Here is a 26,092-nt window from a genome sequence, read left to right as displayed (position 1 = left end):
GGGTAACAGTTACGAAGTGTTTGTGGTAGAATTCCACAACCTACTCATTTCTTTAAATATTAAATAGCTAAAATACTATTTTAATTTCATTACATTCCTTTGTGATAGCTTTTTATTTATTAGATAAACAGGAAGCACATAAACAAAACAAAAATCATTTATTATTTTATTTATTCAAATTATCTCATTCTATTTTCTTCTCAAACTGAATAGAATTAGTCTTTGTAATGTTTTGATTGTATGGGGAAAACACTGCATTGTCAAAGGCCTTTTCCTCTCTCCCATGCCATATTTGTATGGCTTTTTCTGCCTTTTCTGCTTTACCTGTATTGCTTTCAACTGAGGCAGCAAAAGCTAAGATCAGCATGTTAATGAGGGGACCAATGTCCCTAAGCCACCTCCTTCATTCAGAAATTAATAAATGCTTTCGCTAATGACAAGATTACTGCGCTGTATGGGAGATCCAGGTCGACTGTGCTTTGCCACAGGCAAACTTGAGAGAATTTCCATCTCTTTTCTGATGTACCGTTATAAAGAAATGTGAAGGCTATTCACAATCTTTTTTTTTTTTTTTGAGATGGTTGGAGGAGGAGTTACTTTCAGTGTTTTAGTCTGTGTCCTTGTCCCTGTTTCTGCCACTTCAGATTAACATCATACACTGGAAAGATGGAAAGGGTTGACAGTGGGCAAATATTTGCTTTTGATATTTTGCTTATTTTCAGCTTAATTCCATGTGACTGTAACAGTTTCAGTGGGACTACATTCTTGAGTAATGATGACATATCCGAACACAGATTTGTAGGATTAATTCCTAAACAAGAGGTGACCTTTTTTTTTTTTTTTTTTTCTTTTTGAAAGTGCACAAGAAAAACACTGAAGAGGTTTTTAAAATAGAGACTGTAATATTTGGCTCTAAAGGGCTTCCCTGAAACTGGAAAGTAGCTGTTTTTAGAATTGGAGCCCCTTGGTCCTCGGGCTGCAGCAGAGCTATGTTGAGCTGGTTGCTGAGAACAAGGAAAGGACATTGCTGGGACCACGGGCATGAGTATTTGCAGTCAAGATAGTTAGATATAGGTAGCGTGTTTACCTGGGGCTTTGTTCATCATCTTGGCAGCCGAGAATTCAGCTCTCAGTGGCTGAATAAGCTACTGTAATGAATAATGGGAGCTGTTATGAAGGTAAAATAATTAGAAAAACAAAACGAACTGGAGCTTGTAGAGTAGAACTGGTGTAATTTAGAGGCAATGCTAGTAGCTTAGGGGAAATTAAATTATTTTGCCTTTTCCAGTCTTTCATTTAGTTTTGTCAAACTATACCATATCATAGCTCTGAAAATTAATGGTGTTCATTTATCCCCAGAATACATATGACATAGATACCAGCAGAGGCTCAGTAACGGACTTATCTCATGTTCCAGAAGAACCGTCTCTGTGAGTCGGAGGAACTTGCCTCTGGTCCCTCTTCTTGGTCCATTAGCAAACAGAGCCAGCAAGCTTCATTGCTGTGGCGCTGCTTAAAGTGGACAGTGTTTGCTAGAAACTGATTAAACCTCCCAGATTATTTTGCATAATTGCCAAAGAGCTATCTGGTGGTAATGACTGTAAGTTACTACCAGCGTGGGATATATTCATGCAGTTTTCCTGGAGATGAAAGATTCCTAATCTAATTGCAATTCACTGAGCCGTTCAGTTACCTCTAAAGAGTGAACACTGGTTGGGAAGAAGTCATTAGAAACTTTTAGATGTATTTTGGTGATAAGAGACAGAATTTGCCTTTGGGTTCCTTGGGCACATTTATCCACCTGTGAAAGATGTTTGCTTTATTTATTTATTTATTTAAAACCATTTTAAGTAAATTACTAGGTAAGGTAGAAAGAAGGAGGAACTGAAATAAAGTGAAATATCTGGGAACTGCAAAATTGTATTGGGTGCAGAAGTGATGAGACGTTTTTATGATTAACAGATGCTCTCAGCTAAAGCAAGAGGGTATTAACCATTTAATAAGACTAACAATTAGTGTCATATCTGAATTATTATACTTTAATTATACAAACAGGTAATCCGTTAGAGCTGTAGGGCTTTTGTTTTTAAAAAAGAAAGTGATAGTGGTGCTTTTGAATATATATAAAGTATATTAAATCACCACTTACTTTTGAGAAAAAATACGAGGAGGGCAGGGAAACTTTCCTCTGGGGATTTCATTTCAAATCTCATCTCTTTGCAACTGGCCTGTGCCTCTCTTGACTGTTGCTTTACCCTTGGTTCCAATGAGTGCAGTGGTTTTCTCCAGAGTCAGCTACAATTTTAAGCAATTACTTGATGTCTGCCTTCAGAAAAAGGGTATTTACTACCACCTGGGTATAGGCTTTAGCTAGAAGAGGGATTTTTCTGTTTGTTCATTTTGCTTTCCTTCACAAGTGCTGCAATATAGGGGAAGAATGATATTTTTGAATATATGGAAGTTGTATAAATTGTTTACAGTGTGTAAGGATCTTCTGAGGTGGTTACATATGCTTAAATATAAAGTATAGAAACAGGTGAAGCTCCTTTCTTCTCATTTCTTTTCTACTGTCTCTCTCCAACCTAATACCAGTTCTGATTTGTTGCTTATAGACTTCCAATTAAAAAAGAGAGAGAGACAGAGACCTGAACCTGATCCAGCTGTATCTCCTGATTGTGAAACAAAGTACAATATTGAATTGGTATAGCCTTATTTATTGCCTGCCCAGGAATGACAGTTGCTTTTCCTTTTTCCAGTTAAGACATGTGATGTGATATCTTCGGTAAATAATAAAAAAAGGAAATAACTGTGCATTTTGTGTTATGCAATCTTAAACACCAAACCTTGATTTCCTTAAATTCCACTGATTCCAGGCATCACTGTTGATGCTGAAATTGTGCAGAGTTCTTAAATTGCCCTTTCTTCTAAATTCAGCCTCAGTATTTATTAGTGAAACATATCCTCTCTTATATAGGTAACTAATGCTAATAATATTTTCTATTTTTAATAAAGGAATGTATGGTAAGGCCACATAAATGCTGATTCATGTTGGCTATTTCAGCAAAGACATCACTTTTTATTAAGCTTTGTTACCTTGCTGTAGGGTATATCATGTTCGTAAACCAAGAACATTTGAAACCCCATTTAGATTGCCTTATATTTTTACATGAATGAATTACATATCATGGCTGTCTGCCTCAATCTAGGTTTGCACAAGCCAGAAGCTCTGCAGTACTTTGAGGAGGAAAGTGAGCGATATTGAGACTCAACTACCAGCTCTACTTGAAGCCAAAATGCTGGCTGTATCAGGTAAGTTGTAAATGATGGGACAGACTAACAATTCATGAGTGGTGTTTTAGGGCAGTTTATTGACCTTTTTCTAGCTGAGCCTTCTTGGGAAAATGGTCATGGCTCGGCACGTGCCTGAGTCCTTTGAAGCCATTGTGAGTCCAGCAGAATTGGTTAGCCTGGGCTGTGTCATGCCCAGTGTAATGTACTTCAGGCCCTTCTCTGTGACTGGGAACTACTGTCCAAGAGAGTGCCAGATGATAGGCAGTTGTCATATACAAAGAACATGATATTTTTTCATAGGTGAAAAGGATAAATAACTGTCAATAGCTTTCCTAGCCTTTACAAGTTAAATGCCTAGAGCTCTCCAGCTAAGAAAAGCCATAATAAATTAACAACAAAGGTATAATAATTACATGTATGGGTTTTAAATGACACTTTAAAATGGAATACAATAATTGGCAGCTTCTGCTATTCAGATTGTTAAACAACTAACATTGGCAGCAGAAGAGCAATTTGGTCCTTGGAGCACTCGTGCATGTTATTTACAACCAGTAAAACATTGAAATGTGATTACAGAGTCTGATTCATAACAGCTTTACATGCCACTTATTTGGGATTACTGCACTGTTTACTAAGGAAAAAAGGCAAAGCACAGTTTTGTCGCTAAGTTTGAAGAGGTAGTTCTTCTAATTCAGCAAATTATTTGCAGATGTGTAACTAGACATCTCTCTGCTAGACACCTGCCTCAGAGAGGAAGCTGAGTAGCATGGAATGTAGATTCGGGTACAAGGAATTTTCCAGCGTTACACCAATTTAAAGAAGAAAGTCCAGAGGTTTTTTAATATGTACCAAAGGGATGTGATCTAGCTGTTTTTTGGCGATTTACTCTCTCAATTAGGTATAAGAATCTGGTAGCTGTACACAAAGAATTATTTTAAAATGAAACCTTGCACAATGTCATATAGCTTGTTTGCCAGAAGTGCATAATATCAAACTTGGACAGAATCCTAAAGGATTTGACCACACCAGACCTTTTATTGAAGGTCTTATTTTTCTGTGTCCAGGGGCAAGGTAGGTTGAGTAATCAGCCTCCTGTGCCCTTGGGCTGTTTGAATATAGGTAATTTTCTGGCTTTTAAAAACCGAAGTCAAAGTTTTCTTCAGCCGTTTTATGACTTTCTGGAGAATGAAATAGTCCACAAACCGGATGTGCAACTGCTTCATGCTGCCAGCAAGAGACAGTTGGCCAGAAATGTTGTACTTCATTCTGACACTTTGGGAGAGCAAATAAGAACTATGAGGACCATCTCAAAAACATTCATAGCAATATTCTATAGTTGTTAGCTCTTAGAAGAGGTTGCTTATTTTTCAGGAGTGGATTCAAGAGACAATTTAATGCCAATGTTTATAGAAACTATTTTCACAGTACTATGAGGATGATTGCCTCTCCATGCCTTTTAAGAAGTAACAGTGCCATTCCTTAGGGTTGATGAGAAGCAGTACTTCTATTTTTGTTTTTACTCTGAAAAACTCTCTTACTTCAGGAATTTCAGTAACTGAGTGGTACAGTCTTATATTGTTGCTAAGGCAAAATTCTATATTATTTTTCCAGGAATTATGCCCACATAAAATTTACAGGTCTCTTACCATGTAAATTCATATTATTTGTGTATGTATTCAAGTAGCATATGATGCAGTGAGTTAAAAGCTCTTAGCACTGTCACTTTAATGTGTACTTTCATACAGTATAATTCTTCCTTGATTTTAGTGTGAGTAAAAGTAAATCCAAAGAAGCGTTAAGCTTAATTGTGAACTTGATGGTAGTGGAAGATGGAAAGCACCGATGACATTTGTAGAATGCCTCACTTCTGTAACTGCTTTCTTCAGGAAAAGAAGCATCCAAGTTTTTTTCTGTCTTTGGATGATTTACTTAAAGTGAGGTCACAGGTGAAGGGCTTCTTGAGAACATCTGGAAATCATTTTTCATTCCTGGCCCTGCTAATAAAGAAAGTGTCTCTCTGGTCTCCCATGCAAAGAGTAGTTTACCTGAGCCATATGGGACCATAAAACTGCAAAGACACAGATGTTATAGGAAAAGTACCACATAATCTCTATCTTAAATCATATCTATTAACATCAGTAAGAATCTGTTCAGCACCGTGCAAGGCTTTATGACTTTATACGCAGATATGAGGACTTACTGGTGTCTCCAAGTCTGGCTAGCTTCCATTTACTACCCTAGGAAATACATTTTTACAGATTATTCCACAGTTACTAGGTATACAGAAGTTAGGATGAGGGGATTCATAAGTAGTTTAAAATGTTTTTCCCATTTTAAAACTGTTTACAACAATTAGAGATCTTGTGTCATCATCCTTTAGCTAGAAATGCATCTATAGCACACGCAAATGAGATCTGTTTGCGAATATCTTGATAAGGATGATCTCCAGCACTACCACAGAAAATTTTGTTTTTTTTTTTCCTTACACCCACGTAGAAGTGTAGTTTATAAACATCATGGTATAAGTATTAAACATCATCTTTTCACAAAACTTCATGTTGGAACTGTTGCCTAGTCTCTGATGTTTATTTAAGGCAAGTTCTAGGTGGCTCAAGACAGCAACAGTAACACAAAACCTAGCTTTCCAGCTTTGGTGCTGAGTAGTCCTATTGGGGATGAGTATGTTCAGCAGCGGACAGAGCAGTTGGGCTGGAAGATGCTAATACGAGCTGATGTCATGCATCAGCCATGCATCTGCATGCTCTGCTGATGTGGGCATCTCGTTTTTCGTGACTGTGTTCTGTCATTTTATACAAATTAGCTATGGTCATAAGGTTCTTGACAAGATGATGATATCTCGTCCTGACATGCTACATTCAGCTATTTTGTTTCGTTTAATCTATCTTTCATTGGAGGGCCAGGGCGCTCCTGTTTTGTAACTTTTCCATTTTTAAGAATGCTATTTCATAACAGGTGGAGAACTTAGCTAGTCTTAGAGGCAAGAATACCAATGCCTCTGTGTTTGTGTCCTCTGAGGAAGGCTTGTCATATCACATAGTTGGTTCCCCACCTTCAGGATTTTGCTTCCAGCAGCAGTCTGGATCTAATGTCTGAGAGGCATATTGGATGAATTCATCTTCATGCCCATATCATAATTTCCTGCTCCAGCAAGGGGTGCTGTGTACTGAGTGCGATCCTGCAATGATCAGTTTATGCTCCGTGAAGTGAAATTTGCCACTGTGCATTGTTACAAGTGATGTACTTTTTGGCAAGCCTATAAAGTCATTTAATAATTAATGCCTGTGAGCCCCCCAAAACCAAGTTCTAAACAATCGCACAGACCTCAAACCCCTATGCCGTTTGTCTTTTTATGCCATTTCTAAATGGGACTGCCAGTAACTGGATGTTGCTGGCGTTCAGTGAGCTTCAAGGGTAATTTGTTCTAGCTGAAGTTCCATCATGATATGTGACTAGACAGCAGAAAATCATTGCTGCTGCTATGTAAGTCAGTCAGTTATGTAGTAGCTTACTCTTTTTCTCCCCACTTACCTAACCTGCTATTCCTGGAGGGGAACAGGGTAGAAAAATCTCTTTGGCAGCTCCTTTTCCAGGGATTTGTGCTCTGAGGAGAAGTGTTAGGTGGAGAGGGCTGTGAAAGACTCCAAGGCTCTCTCCCTCCATGAGAAGGCTGTCCTGATGTCTCGAGGAGATGTAAGAAAATGTCTAGCACCCCTGTGCAGTCTGTGGACTGGGGCAGACATCACGGTGGCCTATTCAGAGCACTGGCTCCTATCTCTCTCTTTCCAGGAATCTTGGTGACAAACCTCTGAATTTCAGCGTATGCAATTTTGGTGCCTAAACCTAGGCGGCATGACTGTTTCTCTTCCTGTTGCCTCTCTGGCTTTCCTTCCTGTTTCGGTTGGTAAAAAGGGGGTAATGACTTCATGCAGCCGTCAGGATCACAGGTCTGTGCTGCCCTACCCCCGTTGTGTCTCTTCTCTCCATTGGTAGTGGTAGTGTGTGGAGGCAGAGGAAGGAAAGAGATGAGATGTGAGAGAACAAGAGCCTGAAGGGTGTGAGGTAACTGCAGAAAGTATGAAGGAGGGAGAAATGATTGTGCAGGGAAGCCTGTGTGTCTGTGTGACTGGGGAACCCTTGAGTCTGTGAGTCGTTTTCAACTGGGCATCCTTTACCATGTGCAGCGATGTGGCAGGAGGTTTATACACAGCTTGCAACAACCACTCGTTGGCTAATGCATGCAGTAAATTGCTGGGATTAATGTGCTCCTGGGCTAATCTTTACTCTGCTCGTCACCCCCAGCGCAGGCAGGCACTTGAGGAGTCTCTGGTGCCCAGGCTGTTGTCAGTCACCGTTGCTCTTTAGAACAGGCTGGGTCTCAGTCTTGCTGAATTGCTATCTTCCAACTCTGCCTTTTTTTCTTCAGGGTTTTTTATGCCTTTTCACAATGGAAATTTTGACTAGAGTCTTTGGGTTGCTATTACTGATTTAAAAATTCTGCTTTTACATTTGTTTCTGCTTTTTTTTTTTTTCTTTCTTAATGCTGCGTGGCGCATGGCTTTAGCTTATGCAGTCCATCACAGCTCAACAGTAATTTTTTTCAGTAAAGCTGAACCAAGGTCACACAGCTGTCCTGTACTAGGCTAGGCCCAGGGCCACAGACAGCTGAACCTCACAAAACTGGTTTTTACGTTACATTTGTGTATGGTATTTTACCACCTTGTGTTCAAGGAGAGTCTACACATAGAGTCTGGCCTTTCTGAGCTGCTCTGACAGTTTACAAAATTCAGATCCTTGACTTAACATTATTACAGTAGCCACAAGTCAGCCTCAACTTAAGCCTTTGCAAACATCATCACATAGCATCTCGCAAGTCAGGGAGATGTAACTGGTTTTCTCTCCATCCGCTCTCCTATGTTTAGCAGATTGTGGGTACGGATCAAAGATCCTGCCAACCTGTTTGACACCACTTGGAGAATAGCACAGAGGAAAGAAAACCTTCCCTTGTGTTTGCTATGATGCCTTTCTGGATACAGATTAATACTTCTGGTAATGACTCTTACCCTGTGCTTGGAAGGGTGATTCTGAAGAACGAGCCGCTTGCTTTGTGGACACACGGAACAGAATTTTGAGGGCTTTTCTGTGGGAAGTTTTCTTGTAAGACTTCTGTAAGAACCTTTTCTGTCTGCTTTGTCTTAATTGATTTTGTTTTCTGAGTTGCTCGAATGGGGGATTGCTGGGTTGCTCTGCACCTGCTGATTCAATCCTGGTACAAGAGAATTCCTCTTCCAAATGTGTGTCTGTGGGTATCAGCTTTTTTAAAGATGGATCTTCTTACTTTGCCTTTTCAGGATCACATCAATCATTTCAGCTGCATTGTGCTTCATAAAAGGGCTGGCAAGTGTTGTTGCTTAGAAGCAGTATTTCTGATTCAAATGTTCTGAAGTTCTGTGAAATGTTTTAGGAGATGGTAGATATGTGCCTTACTTGTGTTTGTTTCTTCAGAGATGCAAACACACTGGCACTGCTTCCAAAATCTCATGTTTCTGTCATGTTTTTAGCTTTTTCCTCTTTTCTTTATGAGAAGATGAATTATATTTATTTTCTTCAAGTTCTTTTCTGATATCGGAATCCGTTTGTATTCTCATTAATCATGGGATGGAAGATATTCAGAATTTAGTTTCAGTGCCATTGATAGATACCATGATGGTGAATGCCCTAAGCTTAAACACCTCTAAGATTTTCACCTTTATGTATTATTAAAGGAAGTGTTAGTCTTTCAAGAATTAGCTTATAAAAGCTAAAAGATAGATAAAGACCACTCTGTTCTTTTCTGTATTTAAGCCAATGCCCAGTATGTATGTTTTACTGCTGTGCAAAAATTGCTCCTTTGCTTGAGCTATAGTGGGCATGGCTTCTGCGGGGATGGGACGTGCCTCTCTGCTTCTAGTATGAGTGCAAGGTATGAGTGCACATAATTGGTAGCATAAATATGAGAAAAACTTATATTAAAAAGTTGTGTACCCTTGACTTTGTCTTATATTTTGAAGGGGGACTATTTAACAAAGCTTAAATAGCACATTTGTTGGGGTTTACAAAATGGAACAGACTCCACAGTATTTTCAGTCAATTTGTTGTTGGCAAATAGTATCAAAACAGTGGCATGTTAGTCTGAGGCTACAAAATGGGCAGCAATCTGCCTGATACAGTAAAATCTGACAATGAGCTGTTATAATGGGCATGAGTTTAAATAACATGTAACTATATGTATATTGAGCATACCCTTGATGAGCAGAGTACTATTTAGCTGTAGTATACAGCCTTACTAGATGAAGTTTGGGGAGAGAAAAAAATAATTTAGGATGAAGACACTATTTATTTTTACAGTGTATAAAAACAAATAAATGGCTACTCTGTGCCTGGGGATAATTTTTCTTATTCTTTTTTGTGTTCAACCCCATGTAGGTTGTTTTGCTTGTTTTGGCTGGTATTTTTGGCATTCGCTTTAAGCCGTTGCAGCTTACCTGATGTCACTTTAGAAAAGCAGAATGAAATATCTCTGTCTTACCTCTTAGTTTTTTAATTCCTAGGTGATCTTTGTGTATCCTGTTAACATTTTTCTGTAAACCTTAGGTGTTGCTATTTTAGTTTCTTTAACGTTTCATTCCGTACAGGTGTATTTGCAGTATACAAATGGTATTTGCAGTTTTCTTTTTAGGACAAACTGGACAAGTTGTTTTTTGGTCAAGATAGCCTGCATAAAATCTAGCTCTGACTTCTGTTCCGCTGTGGTTTTGTCAAATGCTTCAATGAGTGTATCTGCAACTGGCAGACTTTCCCCAGAATTGTACATATGTTTTGCTTCAGGGGAAGCTTGTAGAAGGATTTCAGGTGGTTTGTGAAATTTTGGTTAGAACAGGGTATTGCAGCTTAGGTGTGTAGAAGGCTGAATTTTTGGAATCTGACACTTCAGGATTTGACTTAAGGAGTAGCTGAATTCAACTGCCTGCACGTTCAAGCTCTTTTCCTCTAATGACAGTGTCTGAAGCATGTTGCTGTGGCAGTCTGTGTGACAGGGTATTTGGTCTCCTCTACAGAAAGCTGCTGAAGTGCCAGCCACTCTGGAGAGAGAGGAGGATTAAGGACGCGAGAGAGGAAAGGGCCTCAAAGAGCAAGATTAAGGCTGAAGTTTAAACTAGGTTTTTGTTGCTGTCTTTTGAGATAACAGTTAGGTTGAACCCCTCAAGGTTAAGTGTACGAACCCAGCTCCTTAAGACAATGTATTTTTAGAATGTTATTCACTCTATTCAGAGCTGCGTATACTTGAGCCTAGTTGCAAAGTGACAATATAACTCTTGAGTGCAGTAATATAATGGGTTTAGCTCATCTGACTGATTTCAGATTGTATTATAATCTCAATTATATTTCACATGATTATTCCTTTTTTTCCTCCCACCTCAATGCAGTTGATGATTTCTTCCAAAGATTGTTGTTTCCATGCATTTATTCAAGTTTAAACTGAACAGCTTTAAGATACCAGCTTTAAGATACCAGATAATAGACTTTCTAGCATGGACATTTGTGAACAATTTTCTGAAGTTGTATGTTCCGTTTGGTGTACCAGTTTGTATATGTTTGTTTATATGAATATATAGGCAGTGGCTGGAATGCATAGCAGTAGTATCACTCTGAGGCAGGAGGAAGGATGAGAAGAGTGATGTTTTGCTGTTCTGTCCCCTTTGCAGAACGCCGTTGTTACCTGTCTGATGTCTTGGTATGGACAGAAGCTCAACTTTGAGTTATAATGTTTATGGCTTGATTTTTATTGTCTCTGTAGAGATTTTCCAAGTGACCAGTCTTTGCTTTGGTGATTTAGACTTTCCAAGGAAGAAAAGGGCCGACTTTATTTATCTGATGTCATCCCATTGGAATTCACAGCTCTAGTGGTACAGCTGTGTAAAACGTACTTCTGAGCGTTCAGTAAAGTAACGGTTATTGCGTTCATTTTGGAAGAATGGTTGTTTTATCATTAAAGAGAAGAGCTTTAACAGTCTCAGAATATTAGCGGATGAAATATTTTGGCAAATGTCTAAAGAATGTTTCTACAGTATCCAAAGTGACTTTGGCTCTTAACAAACAAAAAAACCAAGCAAACAACCCCAATCTTCCTAAAACAGGACAGCATATTTTTAAATGTTGACAGCTAGGGGTTATATATTAATTTTAAAATCAACTTTCTTGTGGCATTTAGAAACAGTTATTTTAGTTGCTGTGATTGAGGTCAGAAGCTCAGTGATGACACTTGCTGGTGCATGAATCTGTATATGCTCCTCTGAATTTTCACTGCAGAATTTCGGTCGTTTCTGCTGTCAGGGCAATCTACATTAGGCGGCTTTGGCTTTTGGGCATACGTCTGATGCCATTTCCTCATAGGCTCAGTTTTGTTACAAACTTCCCCTTTGGGAATTAAGATCCATTCAATATGTATAAAACTTTCATGTATAAAACTGTATCTTCCTCCTTGCTGATTTCTGAAGTGTTAGAGAAGGCTTCAGATTCTAATGAAGAATCTCTTGTCCTCATGTTTTATTAAGGATCCTGTGCACTGATGCTTGGGATGAGTTCAGGTGCAGTAAAGGTGCAATGTTTAATTGTAAGTCTTGCTGCCTTAGAAACATCTGAATATCTGCCGTTTTGCAGGGAATTTTGTCTTGCCTATCTTTCTGCCATGTTTTACCCATTTGGAAACACATGACAGATTAAGATGATAAAATATGCACTGTTTTGCCTACATAAATGTGTTTGAAAGCCATTGCATCCTCTTATTCCTGAATCATATTAGTAAGTATGTAAATGTTTAATAGTTTGTAGGCTACAACTGGCAAACAAGATTTTAGCTGAGAAGTAGAGAAGGAGAAGTTTTCAACGCTCAAAAGAGAATTTGTCTCCTTTAAGCAAGAAAAAGGATTGGCTTGACAGTACATTTGCCTCTTACAACTAAATTAAAAAGAACAGGCCACCATACTTAGCAATGTTTTATATGCAAGCCTGACTTTATACAGTCTTTTCCAAAATTTTGAAAAGTGTAATCTCCTTTTGGCACATCTGCTCTATATGGCCCAGTTGAGATGGCAGCAGCATCTTTCTTTCAGGGTGATGGCTGTAAATATTGGCTGTGAGTGTTTCTGTCTGCTCCTGCACTTTGGAGCAATGGAGCTGCTGTCAGCGACTAAAGACAGTTTGCCGTCTTCTGCCTAGTGTAAATACTTGCGTCCAGTTCTTGCTTCCCTGTCCTGGAGGAAACGAACAGCAGCCAAATATTTCTGTTTAAGGCTTTGTGGCCAGCACTTGAGAAGCCAGGCAAAAGGGAAGTAATGCTACAATTTAGGAAACACTAATGATGATCTGATGTTTTGGAATATATCTTTATGTTCTAAAATAAATTTTTGAATTTATCTGTTGTCTATAAGCAACACCTTACTATATTTTTGAAAAAAAAAAAAAAAAAGGGACAATTTAGTATCTGAATAATGCTGGTATTATACAGTTATTTCAGGAGTCTGAAATCATTGCATATACTTTGTAGTCTGATGAGGCGTCTTGTATGTGTGACTGGACGTGCATCTCATCAATAGTGGGATCAAGGCTAAGTGGGTAAATGTTAAATGTCTTTACTTATTAGATCAAACTACTAAATTTTCCTTAAGTTAGGACAATGCCAGAGCTCTGTTCTTGTGCTAGAGATCTTCTGTCTTGTTTCAGACCAGTCTACGTGGAAATGATTTCTCAGTATAAGTATTCTGTTGATAGAAGTATTTTTGTTTTTAAACCAACTAGTTCAATCTTTAAAAAGACACATGTACAGCTGTATAAATGTAGCATAGCAATACTTACTACTGTTTAAAAATGATTTAGTAGCTGAGCACCTCACCATCATTAGTATATTTATACTTAAGACTTCTCTGTGAAGCAAGGAAACATGCCTATCGCTGTGCTTATAAAATTGTTTGGGAAAGTTAAATGGCTAATATTGGTACGCTGCAGCATAAGCTGGTTGGGAATTGAACTTTGGACTCTGGTTCCCTGTCTAAAGGATCTGAACATTTTTTATAGAGTCCAGAGCGATGTGAGCAGGCAATACCTAGATATTCTGCCAGTCTCTGATGCTCCATGCTTCAGGGAGAGGCAGATGTGGAGAGTTGAGACTTTTGAATATGTTCACCCTTAATTTTCTTTCTTTTAGTGGGTGCTTGCCAGTTAAGAAATGTGATGTGTCATTTATGAACAGCCTTCTGAAGCTTGTTATGAACAACTGCATGGTGCTGCTTTGTTCAAGGAGGAAATGTTTTAGTCTAGCAGATTGACAGCATCTATTTCAAAAACATTGTGAGTTGAGGTATCCTCCAAAGCCTGCAGATGATCTGATGGATTACAGCACAATGATCCATGAATTACACTATACCGCTTCCTGCAGTGCAGACCTTAGAAACAGATTTTCTCCAAAAATGTAAACGGTAGCAATACAAAAAAGACTGTTTCTGTATGTATATGTTTAAATCGCCTACAATTATGATTCTTTTGGTAGCAGGTTAATAAAATGGATACTTGCAAGCTGTTTAGTCTAGCTGCAAAACATTCTCTCTTTTTTCTGATCGGGTCTTTAAGTTGCTTTTGGAGAGTATAGTTGCTTAATTTCTCTTGTTTTCTGCGTAACCTACTGATGTTGCAAATGTCTGCTTCATTGTCTCTTCCTCCCTCTTCCCCCTGCCCCGAATGAACATGCAGGAAGTAATTTTGGGACTGCTAAGGATCTGACAGAAGAAATAAGATCATTAATGTCTGAGAAGGAGGGGCTGGAAGGACTTCTCAATGAGCTGTTGGTGTTGAGTGCCAGAAATGTCCGAAAATTAGAGAGAATTAAAGATGATTACAACAGACTGAAACAAGAACTTGAGCAGGGAGAGACCGCCTTTGGTAAGTAATTCACAGGCGATTACAGCTTTTACTCATCACGGGCTTCTAGAAGCCTGCTGGGTTTGATGAGCCACCCTGCATTTCACAAAACATGCAGTTCTTCAGAGGAAAATTTGACCAGGACCTACATAAGCAACATGCTGCAAATGATCTTCAGCTTTGTCTGATCACTGGTGGGGGAGAGGGAAGCTGAAGAGGAGAAGGGGTATCCTAGCAAAATACTTGCTTTGAGATCTCTCTTAGCCCAGTTCTCAAAAACTTGCTTTTCTAAGCCCCATGTTGTAATAATGATGATGATGCCCTGCATATATTCACATGCAGTAAAATATACGTAAATAATCTTTTAGGTGTAAGCAATAGATGATCTTGGTGATAAAGACAATAGCAACCTATTCAATAAAGCTGTGGTTGGTAACTCTGAATCTACGAGCTGAAAAGGGTGCATGGTTCTGAAGGTAAGGGTTCTTTATTTAAGTTTAGGATTGGGAGGATTTAAACAGCTTGACAGATACAGCTCACATATACCCATAAGCAGTGTGCATGGGTTGCAGTGTCATAGTGGAATTGTAGAAGATATCTGCAATTATGGGGAAAAACTACTGACAAATGAACAAGGTAGCAGAGCCTCTAGGCTTGGCCAATCCTCTCTGTCTAGTGTCTCCTCTCCTGAAGTTATACAGGTGAAGTGGCCTTGCTGCTTGACTAAATTAAAAGACTGTGTGACCTTTAATTGATTACAAATATACAGTTACTATGGTTACCTCTAAACAACAAAGTATAAATCTGAAAGATTCGTTAAAGTTCGAGTGGTTTGAATGTCTTTGCTTTTTCAGGATCTCACGGGCCAGAGGTTGGTTGAGGAAAGAAAAGTGCCTCAGTTTTAAAAGGATATGAAGCCTCTTCATAGGCAGAGTTATCTTAGAAACAAAGTGTTTTGTAGACAGCTGAACATGTCTAAAGTGGTAGCACCCTTTAAAATACACAGAATAATACAGGTACGCTCCTGGATAAGAACTGGCTTTGTTAGAAACTAAATGGCTAAAAATTTTAACAATATTCCTCAAAGAGGTACGTTAATACCTAAGTAATGTGATCCAGAAACACATTGTGCGATGCTTCCTCATTGCATGGGTTTGCAAGTGGGTGGAAAAGGGTTCTGAGCTTCTGAACTGTCCCTTTTCTTGCTACTTTTTTTCTAGGACAATGAAACATCCTATAATACATGGTTTTGTTAGTTTTTTTTAGGGGTACACTTCTCATTTGTATTTTTATTCAGGAGAGGTTCAAACAAAACCTATGTAAGACTGTTGCTGAAGCAACAGAATTGCTAGCAGTTCAGAGACTCTTTTTTCTTTGCCTTTATGTAGCTGCAATAAAGTGTCATCTTGTTCTGACCTCTACTGTCCTACAATTTATGACAATAAATTGCCAAAAGCAGAATGTTTACTAAGTGGATTGTTCTATTAATTTATTGTGATTCTGTGGGAGTTAGAAGAGAAATTTTATCCTTATGTAAAATAAAACTCTATTAAGCACATTCTCGTTAGAGATAAATAAATTGAAATCTGAGATCTTGCCTCATCCCTGTCGCTCTTGCTCGTAATCTATACCATTTTCCTTTTTAAAGAATGGAAACTCCTTTAGGTTTGAGAACACTAGCATGAGACTGATACCAACACATTTAATTAAAAAAAAAAAAAGCCTTCTGTTACACTCTGGAAAATAGTAAACACATTGGGTCTTAAAGGAGACATCCCACTTTTATGAACCAGTTGTTGTTTTGTACAGTACTTTTATATTAGAGAATAAAGCATAAACAATTGGGACAGAATTTTGTTACCGTGGGATAGTTTAAGCCATGGATAGTATATTATGATTGAGGAGAGGTTTTTGCTATGGCTGTTGCTGTCTTTTATTTTATTGGATGCTGCACCCTGTTGTCTATCATGGACTGGCTGGGAATGGGGATTGTTTTTTCAGGGCAATTGTTCCAGTTTGCAGCTTTTAGCAACTGAAAACTTAAATGAATAGCCTTTTCAAGGTCTTAATGTTCATTCTAATATATATTTACACTAAAAAAAGAGAAAATAGAAAGCCAGCTTTCACTTGAATAAGGTAGAAGTTCCTTTTTAAAAGGAATTTTAGAAGAGAAAGAGGGAGAATTTTAGGGACTTGGCAGTATCACCCGGTCAGTACTGTCTCCCTTCCCTCCATTTTGACAAATTTCTCTGAATTCCTGTCTTACCAATATTCGTTTTAAAAGCTGTTATTTCACACTCACTGTCCTTGTCACTCTCCCTTTTCTCTTTTTCCTTCTCTTCTTACTTCCCTAGGTTTATTTTAACCAGAATCAGTTCCCTTATTGGTTCACCACGTGGTCCTACAAACACTCAAGGGAATATATAGCATGAGGCTTGCAACAGGCAGCAGGAGTGAGAGGGAGAGCAGGGCTGCTGTATCCTCTGCTAGTGCTGGGTTTGGCCAGTCTAGTGTATATGAAGCCATAATCCTATGCTGGGAATATTAGGGTGAGAAGAGAGCTGCCAAAGGTTGAGCAGTGAAATACGATGCAGACTTTTTACATAGTAATATAAAGGGTGTACCTGCAGTGAGCTGAGGTATTTTTTGCTGTTGCTGTCCAAAGGAACCAGAGATAGCGGTGCTGGATTTGTCTGCGCTGTGAAAGGTGCGATTTGAGCCGGAGTAGCAGAGCCAACCCTGGCAATAGTGGTCCAAATGCAGCAGCACAGCCCAGCAGGTTTTTTCCCCTTGTGTTATCAGCACTAGCAATAATATAACTGTCGCATCTACATCCCCCGAAGTTGAACCAGTTCCCCGGGAATCTGCAACAAATCTATTTGTGACTTTTGGACTTTTTTCCTTCTTTTTCCTTTCACGGTTCTGAATTCTCTTTCGCTGTGGCAGTAGCTCAGAGTGTGATTAGAGCCTTGCCCCTAGGCTAGTGCGAGGCTGTACACAGACATCCTGGAGTTGGTTATGCTTTTAAGCTGGAGCTAGCTGACTTATTGCAGGACTCAGGGGGGAAGCCAGGCTCCAGGTTTTGTGCTTGACTTAAGCCAGTAAAAATCTGTGCTGCTGCTGCTGCAAAGGGCACTTCTGCCTTTTCCTCTGCCCTGGGGAAGGTGACCATGCCCCTTCGTGCCTGCAAGCCACCAGCTCCGTGCTGCTCCGAAGCCTGGCTCTAGCGGGCCTTGCTAGCTTGCCCTGAGCACCCATTGGGCTGACTGGAGGCGGCACAGCTGCGCGGCTCATGATGGGGAGTGTGTGGACCTGCCGCTTTTGGTGACAGTGTGATTCTGCAGGAGTGTGGTCTGGCAGCGAGACGGCTCCTGAAATGCTCCTGCTGCTCGAGGTAGTAAAGCAGCCAGGGCTCAGCTGCTCTGTGCTGCGGCTAAAATTAGCGTGAGCGACGGGTACCATTGCTTTGCGCAGAGCGTTATTGTTCGGTTTGACTTCTCCCTCTCGAGCGACGAACCGGGGTAGAAATCCTTTCTCCATCTAACTGCACTAGCTGGGGGTGTCACTGTCCTGCATTAACAACCCACCCTTAATAAGGGAGCGTGTGAGCACTTCATAATCCACTTCAGGCAAAATGAGGTGAATTAACTTAAAAAGCAGAAATGATGTGGGCTAGCCTGGTTGATTTATGTGCCGCAGTGACCTGGGAATGTTTCTGGGCGAGCTCTGCAGCTCTTTGACCTGACTCTACTGTTCATGAAATCAATGTCTGTCCACAACATGAGCAGTGGTTACTGGAAGTGATGCAGAGAAAAGAGTCCCTAAGTCTTCTCTTCTTGGAAGGTTTATGCTGGTTTAAATGAGTTAGTAGGCTGAAGTGTCTTTCACTGTACGAAGGAGATGCTTTGTTTTTCTCTTGGAGAGGTAATCAGGTCGCCTGGATGCCATGAGCAGTTGTCTGCTCTCGTTCTTGCTTTCATATTATTTCCAAGGACTAATCTACTTTTCCTACATCCAGAGCCCTCCCTCTTTTCTGTTATGGGTACTTAAAAACCTTCTGCGTAGGTATTTCTACACATAGCCATTTCTACATCATCTTGAACTGTTATCTTTTATGCCTGTGAACTTTTTTTTAAAAACTTATTTTGAAATAGCTGTTGAACTGAAGATAATACTGCTTTGCCTGAAAATATCTTTTTTTTAAAAACAAAACAATTAGGACACTGAAGTGTGTGTATATGTTTGTCTCTCGTGTGTATAAATTGGTCACCTGTTTTTTCTCCATTAATAATTGTTTATTTCTCACATTAATACCGATATAAGAAAGCAGACGTCAAGGGAAAGAGACTTAATCACACAATAATCAGAGCTGGAATTTTAAATAGGATGCATCATTAGCATGTTAATGAATTTTCTCACTCTGTGCCAGCTGCCCAAGTATAAAAGATATTGCAGACGTAGTGCAAAAATCAGGCTTGGCTTACTGTGCTGAGAGCTGTCAGTGTTCTCTATAAAGGAGACTTGATAAAAATCCTTTCATATTTTTAGAGATGCTCAAAGATATTTTTTCCCTTTGGATAATAGAAGCATCAACAAGTAACATATTGATTTGTATTTTAGGATGAATAGTACTAATTTGCCCTTTATGTAGTAACTTTCTTTTGAGGGCGTCAGAGCACTTTTATAGAAGCAATCTATTGCTTTTATCTTATTGTTGTCATTTTACACATACAAAAACCAGAGACACGGAGAGGTCATGTAATTTTACTTGAAATGATGGTGAAGCCAAGTTTCCTGATTGATGCCCTAGCAAGTTGAATTAATCACTTTAAATAAACAGGTTTGAAATTAAGTGATAGTTGGTGATGAGCTTTGCATTCTTCTAGACCGCTAGAATTTCTGTAGCCTTTGACATAATGGTTCTGAGAAAATCACTGAAGATTTTGTGCTTTACTGTTGACCAGGCCTGCCTTATAAAGCCAAAGGGCTCTGTTATGGTGAGGACGATAATTGCTTTGCAGCCCAGAGCAGCCAAAACCTTGTTCCAGACAAGTGAAACTTAATTACTTGCCTGTCTGCCAAACTGCTGGATTGCACTTAAAAATCCTGGCTTGCACTGATTGACATTTCTAACCTAGGGCTGGAAATGAAAACTACCCTCTTGTCTCAGTTTCCTCATTACCAGTATTGAGGGGCACGTTTGCCTGCTTCATTTGCGGAATTCCTTTTCTGGCTGCACTCAGCCGATTTCTGCCTCTTGTACATACGTTTTGAGGGGAACAGGTACTGGTAAGTGATGTATGTATGCACAAAACTAGGGGAGGCCCTGTTACGTGATCTAATTGTTAGGCTGACCTTGCCAAGTCTTTGTCAGTAGAATTTCTATACTGAATGAATTTCTAGAGCAAAGGAAAAAATTTAGGCTATCATGGGCATCAAAGCAGCTTATAAACCCTTTTTATAACCATTGTTTGGAAGCTGATACTTCATTCTTTACTACTGAACTCTCATTGACATCACTGAGAGCTTTATTACTTTAGAAATGGCTTGTGTTTGTCCTAAAGCTCTTAGCCAGCCTGCTTGTGCAGTGGCTGAGGATTCCTGGAGATGAACAGATATATTTATTAAATAATGAATTGGATGTAGCAGAAGGGTAGCTTAGGAAGCTGGAATTTTCCATTCTGGAGTGAATGGAGCATGCTTTCACACTCAGTTTTTCTTGCTCTTGTTCAGTGAACGTACTCTGCATGCTTGCACAGAATATCTCATACTATTTGTCCTGTACCTGAAGAGAAACCTATCCATGTCCATTTATTATTTCTTTAAAAAAAATTCTTTTTTAAGTGTGTTTGGTTGCTTAAAACTAAAGTGTGGTGTAGTTTGTTCAGAATGTACTTTGAAGAGTAACAAAAATTCTCCTATTCTTTTTACAGGCATTGTTCCAAAGCTCTGTATTTGGTCGTTACGCAGGATAAAATTAATTACTGTGAAATTTAATATTCATGTGGACAACAGAAATTGGGAGGGGTGCTGCTTAAAATAATACTGCATATTTTGGTCCGTTGTGTACCAAAGTATTTATGAAAAGCAGATTCTCTGTTTCTTGCACAATTGTACAGGATGTGATTTACCTAACTCTGTTAATGAGCACCTACTACAAAGTCTTTTTATTCCCTTTAAAGACACAGTTTTATCCTGACAGATTCAGCATCAAAACTCTCATAAGAGAAATAGGAAACACATGTTTCTCACGGGGAAACCTTTCTTTTTGAATTTAATTTTTTTTTTTTAATGATAGTTGTTATGCAAAAACTTCCCTGTTTTCCTTTCTAACTTTAATGTTTGTAACACTTTTTGGAAAGGTCTAAAGGCTATTATAAAATTCCCTAGCATTCTTAATTATTCCAAAAAATATCATTTCAGCATTTGTCCATCATGCTATTAAAAATTATTCCACGTTTTTCTTTTACTGATTTCCAAGTTGTGGTTGTAATGTTTCCTCAGTGTTGGTTTTTTTGCACCAGGTAGGCCTATTTCCATATTATTTCCACAGTTCATCTCATGTCTGAGTGATTATCTGATTTTTAAACTGAAAAGATGAACCTCTTGATTGCTTCTGTTTAAATAAATCATTAAAGGAAAACCACACAGCGTGTAACAGATGGGCTTCCATGAAGGAAGAAGCTGTTCTGAGTCTCATTGTGTGTCCACTTCTAATTTGAGCAAGGTCATTATGTTCCACATGTCAAACCTATGTGCGATGCTGGTTGTCATTCAAATGAGAGGGGGGATGGAATGGTTTATTGTTTATGTCTGTGGCCATCTCTCTTTTAACAGTGATCTTGTCAGATTTAGCTAGCTTTTACTCTATTTAGCTTTCACAGAGTGTATGAAATGCTAGGTGGTGATGGAGGAAGCGGCACTCGCAGTGCAGCAGGTAGCAGTCTTTGCTCTGGGTTGACATTGAACTGACGCTCCAAAGTAGCACTCGGCAGCCTTTTGTCAGGCAGTATGTAAAAGCCAGGTCCATGTAAAAAAACAAACAAACAAAAGCCCCAAACGACCTCGCAGAGCTCCCTTTCTATTGCCTTGGCCAAATACAGTATGAGTAATTGCATTTTGCTCATTGGTACTCTCCATGCTGTTTCATTTGAAAAATTGGCATTTCTGCTTTTGCTCTGAATTGTGCTGTTATGCACCTTGCATGTTTGTCTGCGTTTCATTGGTTGTTGGCTTGATTCTCTTTTTTTTTTTTTTAGTGGGCATTTGTAAAGCACTTGGGATCTTTCAGGTTAAGTACAGCCATATGCTTCTTTTGGTCTTATAATTCGTTAATGATAGTCCCTGTATGTCAAATTGTTATCAAGCTTTGAGGATCATGTTTGGACTGCTGGTTTTCATTCCATGTTGTTCTCTCCCAAAATCTATTAAAATAAGTAAAAATGACTTTCTGAATAAGATCTCTGTTAAATAATTTTTACTGCAATATTTTATTTTTTATGCGTTAGAGTTGTCTTTTTGAAGAATATGAACTGTAATCATTCAGGAACCTATAGAGAGTTAAATTCTGCTCAGCATTTTCTAAAAGCAAAAAGTATAGTATATTTTTATTTTAGACATTAATTTTGTCAGAACTGAAAAGACTGGAAACTCATCTGTTTTAGCATAATTAAGTTTGCCATGTGTCTTGAGTCACTTGCAATTGTGTTTCTCATAATGGTGATTATAAAGGTCATCTTGTTTGGTGTTTTTCATTTAAATAAGTAAAATACTTAATGATTTTTCATTTTAAAGGATAGAGGTTTACTTTACATAAAAGCAGTAGAAGTATTACATTTAAGTGGGTCGTTCTGTATAATTAGATGCAAATATCTGTAATACAGAGAATATGAAATGAGTATTCAGGCAACTTGAACTGACGCAGTAGCTGGGTTCAAAGCCCGCAGATACCTATAGGAGTCTTTTGATCCGGCCGTTTCTGTATTGATGCTCAAAGGTGTGTTTCTCTTCCATTTCTCTCTTCTGAGATCTGATGGTTCGTGATCTTTATTGAACTCTTTTATATACCTTCGCGATACTCTCTTTCTTTGTAGACAGCAGTAGAACCTGATTGCACAACAGAGTAATAACGCCTTAAATGTCATGGTACTGATTCTGCAGTCGTAGAGGTAGTTACATACCAGGTGTGAGACGTGGGGCTTGATCTGAAGTTTTATGATGGCTCTTTTTCAGGAATAAAGGTGATCTCCTTTTTAATTAGGAAAAGTAACGAAGACATCAAGGTTTTGTAAGTTTATAAGAAATATAGCGTGGCTCTGTTGAAATCGTGGCAGGTAACCTGATGGTGAAAAGTGCTACCGAAAAACCTTCTGCTGTAGTGAAGGTTTGGGGGCATCCAAATTCAGTAAGTAACTTTCAACCCTGTCATGCAACATGAACCCTTTAATGTGTAACTGTGCATAAAATAAACAAAAAGTTCTTAAACCATACCATAACTTCTTCCTTTACCTCTGAAATGCTGTTGTCAGCTATATGCTGAGGGCATTAGACTTTTGCTGTGTGTGTAACGTCAAATAGTTCCTGGTTTGCCATCTACATGCTAGGTTTCTGCATCATTCCACTTTTTTTGTGTAAATCTGTTTCAAATGTTGAAGTTTCAGCGGGATAAATATGAAGCAACGCAGCAATGAATTTGGAAGTAAGTATCACCAGTTTTAATCAATCTTCATTAGATTCCAGTTCTGCAGTTGCATCTTCTGAGGAGATATGAGGCTCAGATTGAACCATCGCAATTTTTTTGATGCATGTTTTGGAGGAAGTGGGATGCTGGGATGCCAGAATGCTAGCGTTAGAAAAGAAAGAAAGGAAAAAAAGAAAATGTCTTCTGCTCATCTGACAGACAGAACGGGTTCCCATGTGCTATCCTAAGCTATTTTACCACAGAATTAGCCCTGGTGATTACCAACCAGCAAATTATCTTAAAGGTCTGCTACTTCTTCCTGAGTTATCCTAATAGTACTGTCATGCTCCTGTATATTCCGTTTTATTTTGTTGTGAAGCTGTCTTTTTCCTCATAGTATACAGCATCCATTTCTGAATGTTGCACTGAGCAAATTCCACCTTTGGCAAAGTGATAAAATTGTGGCTATCTGAAGCTGCTTAGAGGCATTGAGAAAGGCTGGATGTCCCTGAGGAAGATGGGGGCTTCAGAAGAGGGCCAACAAAACTGCCACAATTGCGCTTAAGAGATAGAATCCAATTACCTATCTATTCAAAGAAAGGTAACTGTTATCTCTGATTATAATATTGTCTAGATGAGGAAACTGAGACACCCAGGTAACTGACTGTGTGATTTCTCTTCCTTTGTTCATTTCATATGGATATTGCCCATATGCTGGATGGGATTGCTGCATGAGCCCTGATTTCTTTGACAATTTGGACCTGAAACATTGACCAATTGGAAGTATGAAGGCAGTATTTGATCCGTGCAAAACCTGAAGTTTTCCTGAAAACGTGAATGAGCAGTTGACCTAGCATTCACAGGTTCCTTTATTTAGGTTACATTCATTTCTCAACAAGAATTTTAATTCTGTGTGCCATACAGTGAGGTTTCATTCTGTTTTCTTGAATCTTTGGTATTATTGAAGTTATTTAACATGGTATGGTATCTGATAGCAGAGGGAGATCGTTTGGTATTTTCAGTTTCCATGGATGCGCAAAGGCTTTTTAGGATGCTTTGCCTCATTCACTTTCTTCTGAGGATCAGCATAGAGATGGATAAGATATTTAAGGAATTATCAGTGCATTTACAAGTATCAATCCAGTGAAGCCAATCAGGCAGTTATCCTTCCATGCATTCAGGATATTTATTGATTGAAGATGAAAATAGTACAGCGTTGTACATTTAGGTTTTTTTTTTATTATTCTATAAGCTAGAAAATTTTATTTTGGGACCTCTGGAATCACTGATGTAAAATATGTGCTCTAGAAGAGGATTATCCTGCAGCAGAAGCAGAGAATAAAGCTACCGTTTAACTTTAGTTAAAAGCTAAGCTACAGGTGTGTTTTCAGAATGTATTTTGATTCAAAATATTAGCACATTAATATATTTCCACCCAAAAGTTTTTATTCAAGGGGTTTTTCAGTGTTCTCCAGTTACATTGTATAGGCTTAATTCCATGCTTGCATAAATGTGTGTAATTTGTGCTTAAAACAGAAGATTTGAACCTACGTACATTGAAGGTAAATTCACCTAACTAACAGAATGAAAAATTTGATAATTTTCTGAGACATTAAATTTCATCTTTGCTGTGATATTGACTGGTAATGTTCTATTACAGCATCAAAGATGATGAACATGTAAGCAAAAGAACCTCCTGCGTTCCTTTTAAAAATAATTCAAGATGTCATTCTTACGTAATACAGGTTTTTTTTCAGGTTTTGTTCCTGTTGATTGCCTGACACAGAATAGTTTGATCTTTCTGTTTCATTCTTTCTTATTGTTATTATTTTAAGGTTTTCTTTAAAGTAACCTCAATGCAATAGAAAAGGTACAAGCTGAATGAAGGTTTCTGTAATGACAATACTCTGAAATAGGGACATTATCATCCTCAGATGGCTTCTTTTCTCTTAACACTTATGTACTTAAAATGAATGAAATGACTACCTGCTGCGCAACTCGAGTGTTATTTGAATCGTACAGGCTTCCAGGCATGCCACAGACTTTATGCCCACAGACACACAAAACTGTAACCAACTCTGGAGTAACAGAAAATATTTATGGCATGTTGCACAAAGATGGGGGAGTTGCAATTTTGATGACAGACACAGAAGATAAACTCTGAAATTATAACGCTCGCTAGGCCAGCTGCTCTTTATCCCCCCAAATTATTTTACTTCTGCATGCATTATCCTAAAGAAGGTTTTACAATAGAAAACCTCTTGCAATTCTCACCTTTCACTAAGATAAAAAAGTGGGAATATAGAGATTTTTAAATGCGAAAGAGAAAGGTGGTTTGTTCTTTGTATTACTCTCCAGTGGAAATCGTTTCACTTTCCTTGCTTTTTATTTTTCCTAACCTTTTTATTTTGTCTGTGCTTCTGATAAGTCCTAACTGAGATAAAGGAATCCTTATTATCTAGGATGGGGTTAAATGTTCTATATCTCATGTTCAAGAATCCAAAGTCTTCATGCAAGTTTTTTTCCTATCCTCTCTTCTTGGAGATATAAACTGGGGTAAAAGACTGAAAAACAAGGAATTGCTAACTCCTGGAGCAAGGAGCTGGAACTCCCTATGCCTCAGTTTGGTTTGTGTTCTCATTGGTGCGGGAACAGTGAGAATTTGCTCATATTTCGTAACTGGTTTGTGCCACAGTTTCTTCATATGAAGAGTGAAGATAAGGATCGCTTCTTTTGCGATTATGGTTTGAAGTCTGCTGTCCTAGTACTTGGCCTAACACAGGAGACTGTGGTAGCAGACTATAGTATAAAATTAGGGATTTTGTCAGCAATAATTGCACAGAATTTAAGGTCTACGTGCAGCAGGTGCTAGAGTGATTAGTATTATTTTTGATTACTTGCCAGATTTCAAGTGATAGGCCGAGATCACAGAAAACAGTTTTTCATGTAAGAAATATATTTAATTGGATATTCAAAAGGGCTAAATCTTTTTTTTTCCTGTTCTGTTCAAACCCTGATTTATTTCTTTACACAGAAATATTGTAGTATGCAGAATGTAATTAAAACTCTAAATGATGCTAACTGAAAAGAAGATTCAGTCATATTTGCAGGAGATATGTTTGGTTTGATGTGCGTGTTGAAGGCGTGTTG

The 26,092-nt window shown here is 38.5% G+C and overlaps 1 protein-coding gene across 7 annotated transcripts in view; it reads left to right on the top strand.

Annotated features, from left to right (window-relative positions):
• DISC1 (DISC1 scaffold protein) overlaps window positions 1-26,092 on the top strand; it is a 204,739-nt gene that overhangs the window by 89,179 nt on the left and 89,468 nt on the right. For 6 of the 7 annotated variants that reach the window (XR_011140295.1, XR_011140296.1, XM_068939028.1 and 3 more), the window contains 2 exons: window positions 3,207-3,309; window positions 14,095-14,283. Coding sequence is in view for 5 of the 7 variants with exons in the window: in XM_068939028.1 (XP_068795129.1) it covers window positions 3,207-3,309; window positions 14,095-14,283 (292 nt within the window). In the remaining 2 variants the exon portion in view is untranslated. The remainder of the gene's footprint in view (window positions 1-3,206; window positions 3,310-14,094; window positions 14,284-26,092) is intronic. The other variant, XM_068939031.1, reaches the window with a different exon arrangement.

Source organism: Struthio camelus, chromosome 3 (assembly GCF_040807025.1).
Source record: "Struthio camelus isolate bStrCam1 chromosome 3, bStrCam1.hap1, whole genome shotgun sequence".
In the NCBI taxonomy this organism is placed as follows: Eukaryota; Metazoa; Chordata; class Aves; order Struthioniformes; family Struthionidae; genus Struthio; species Struthio camelus.
Note: the sequence above shows the minus strand (reverse complement) of the source record. Positions and strands in the feature narration are given on the sequence as shown.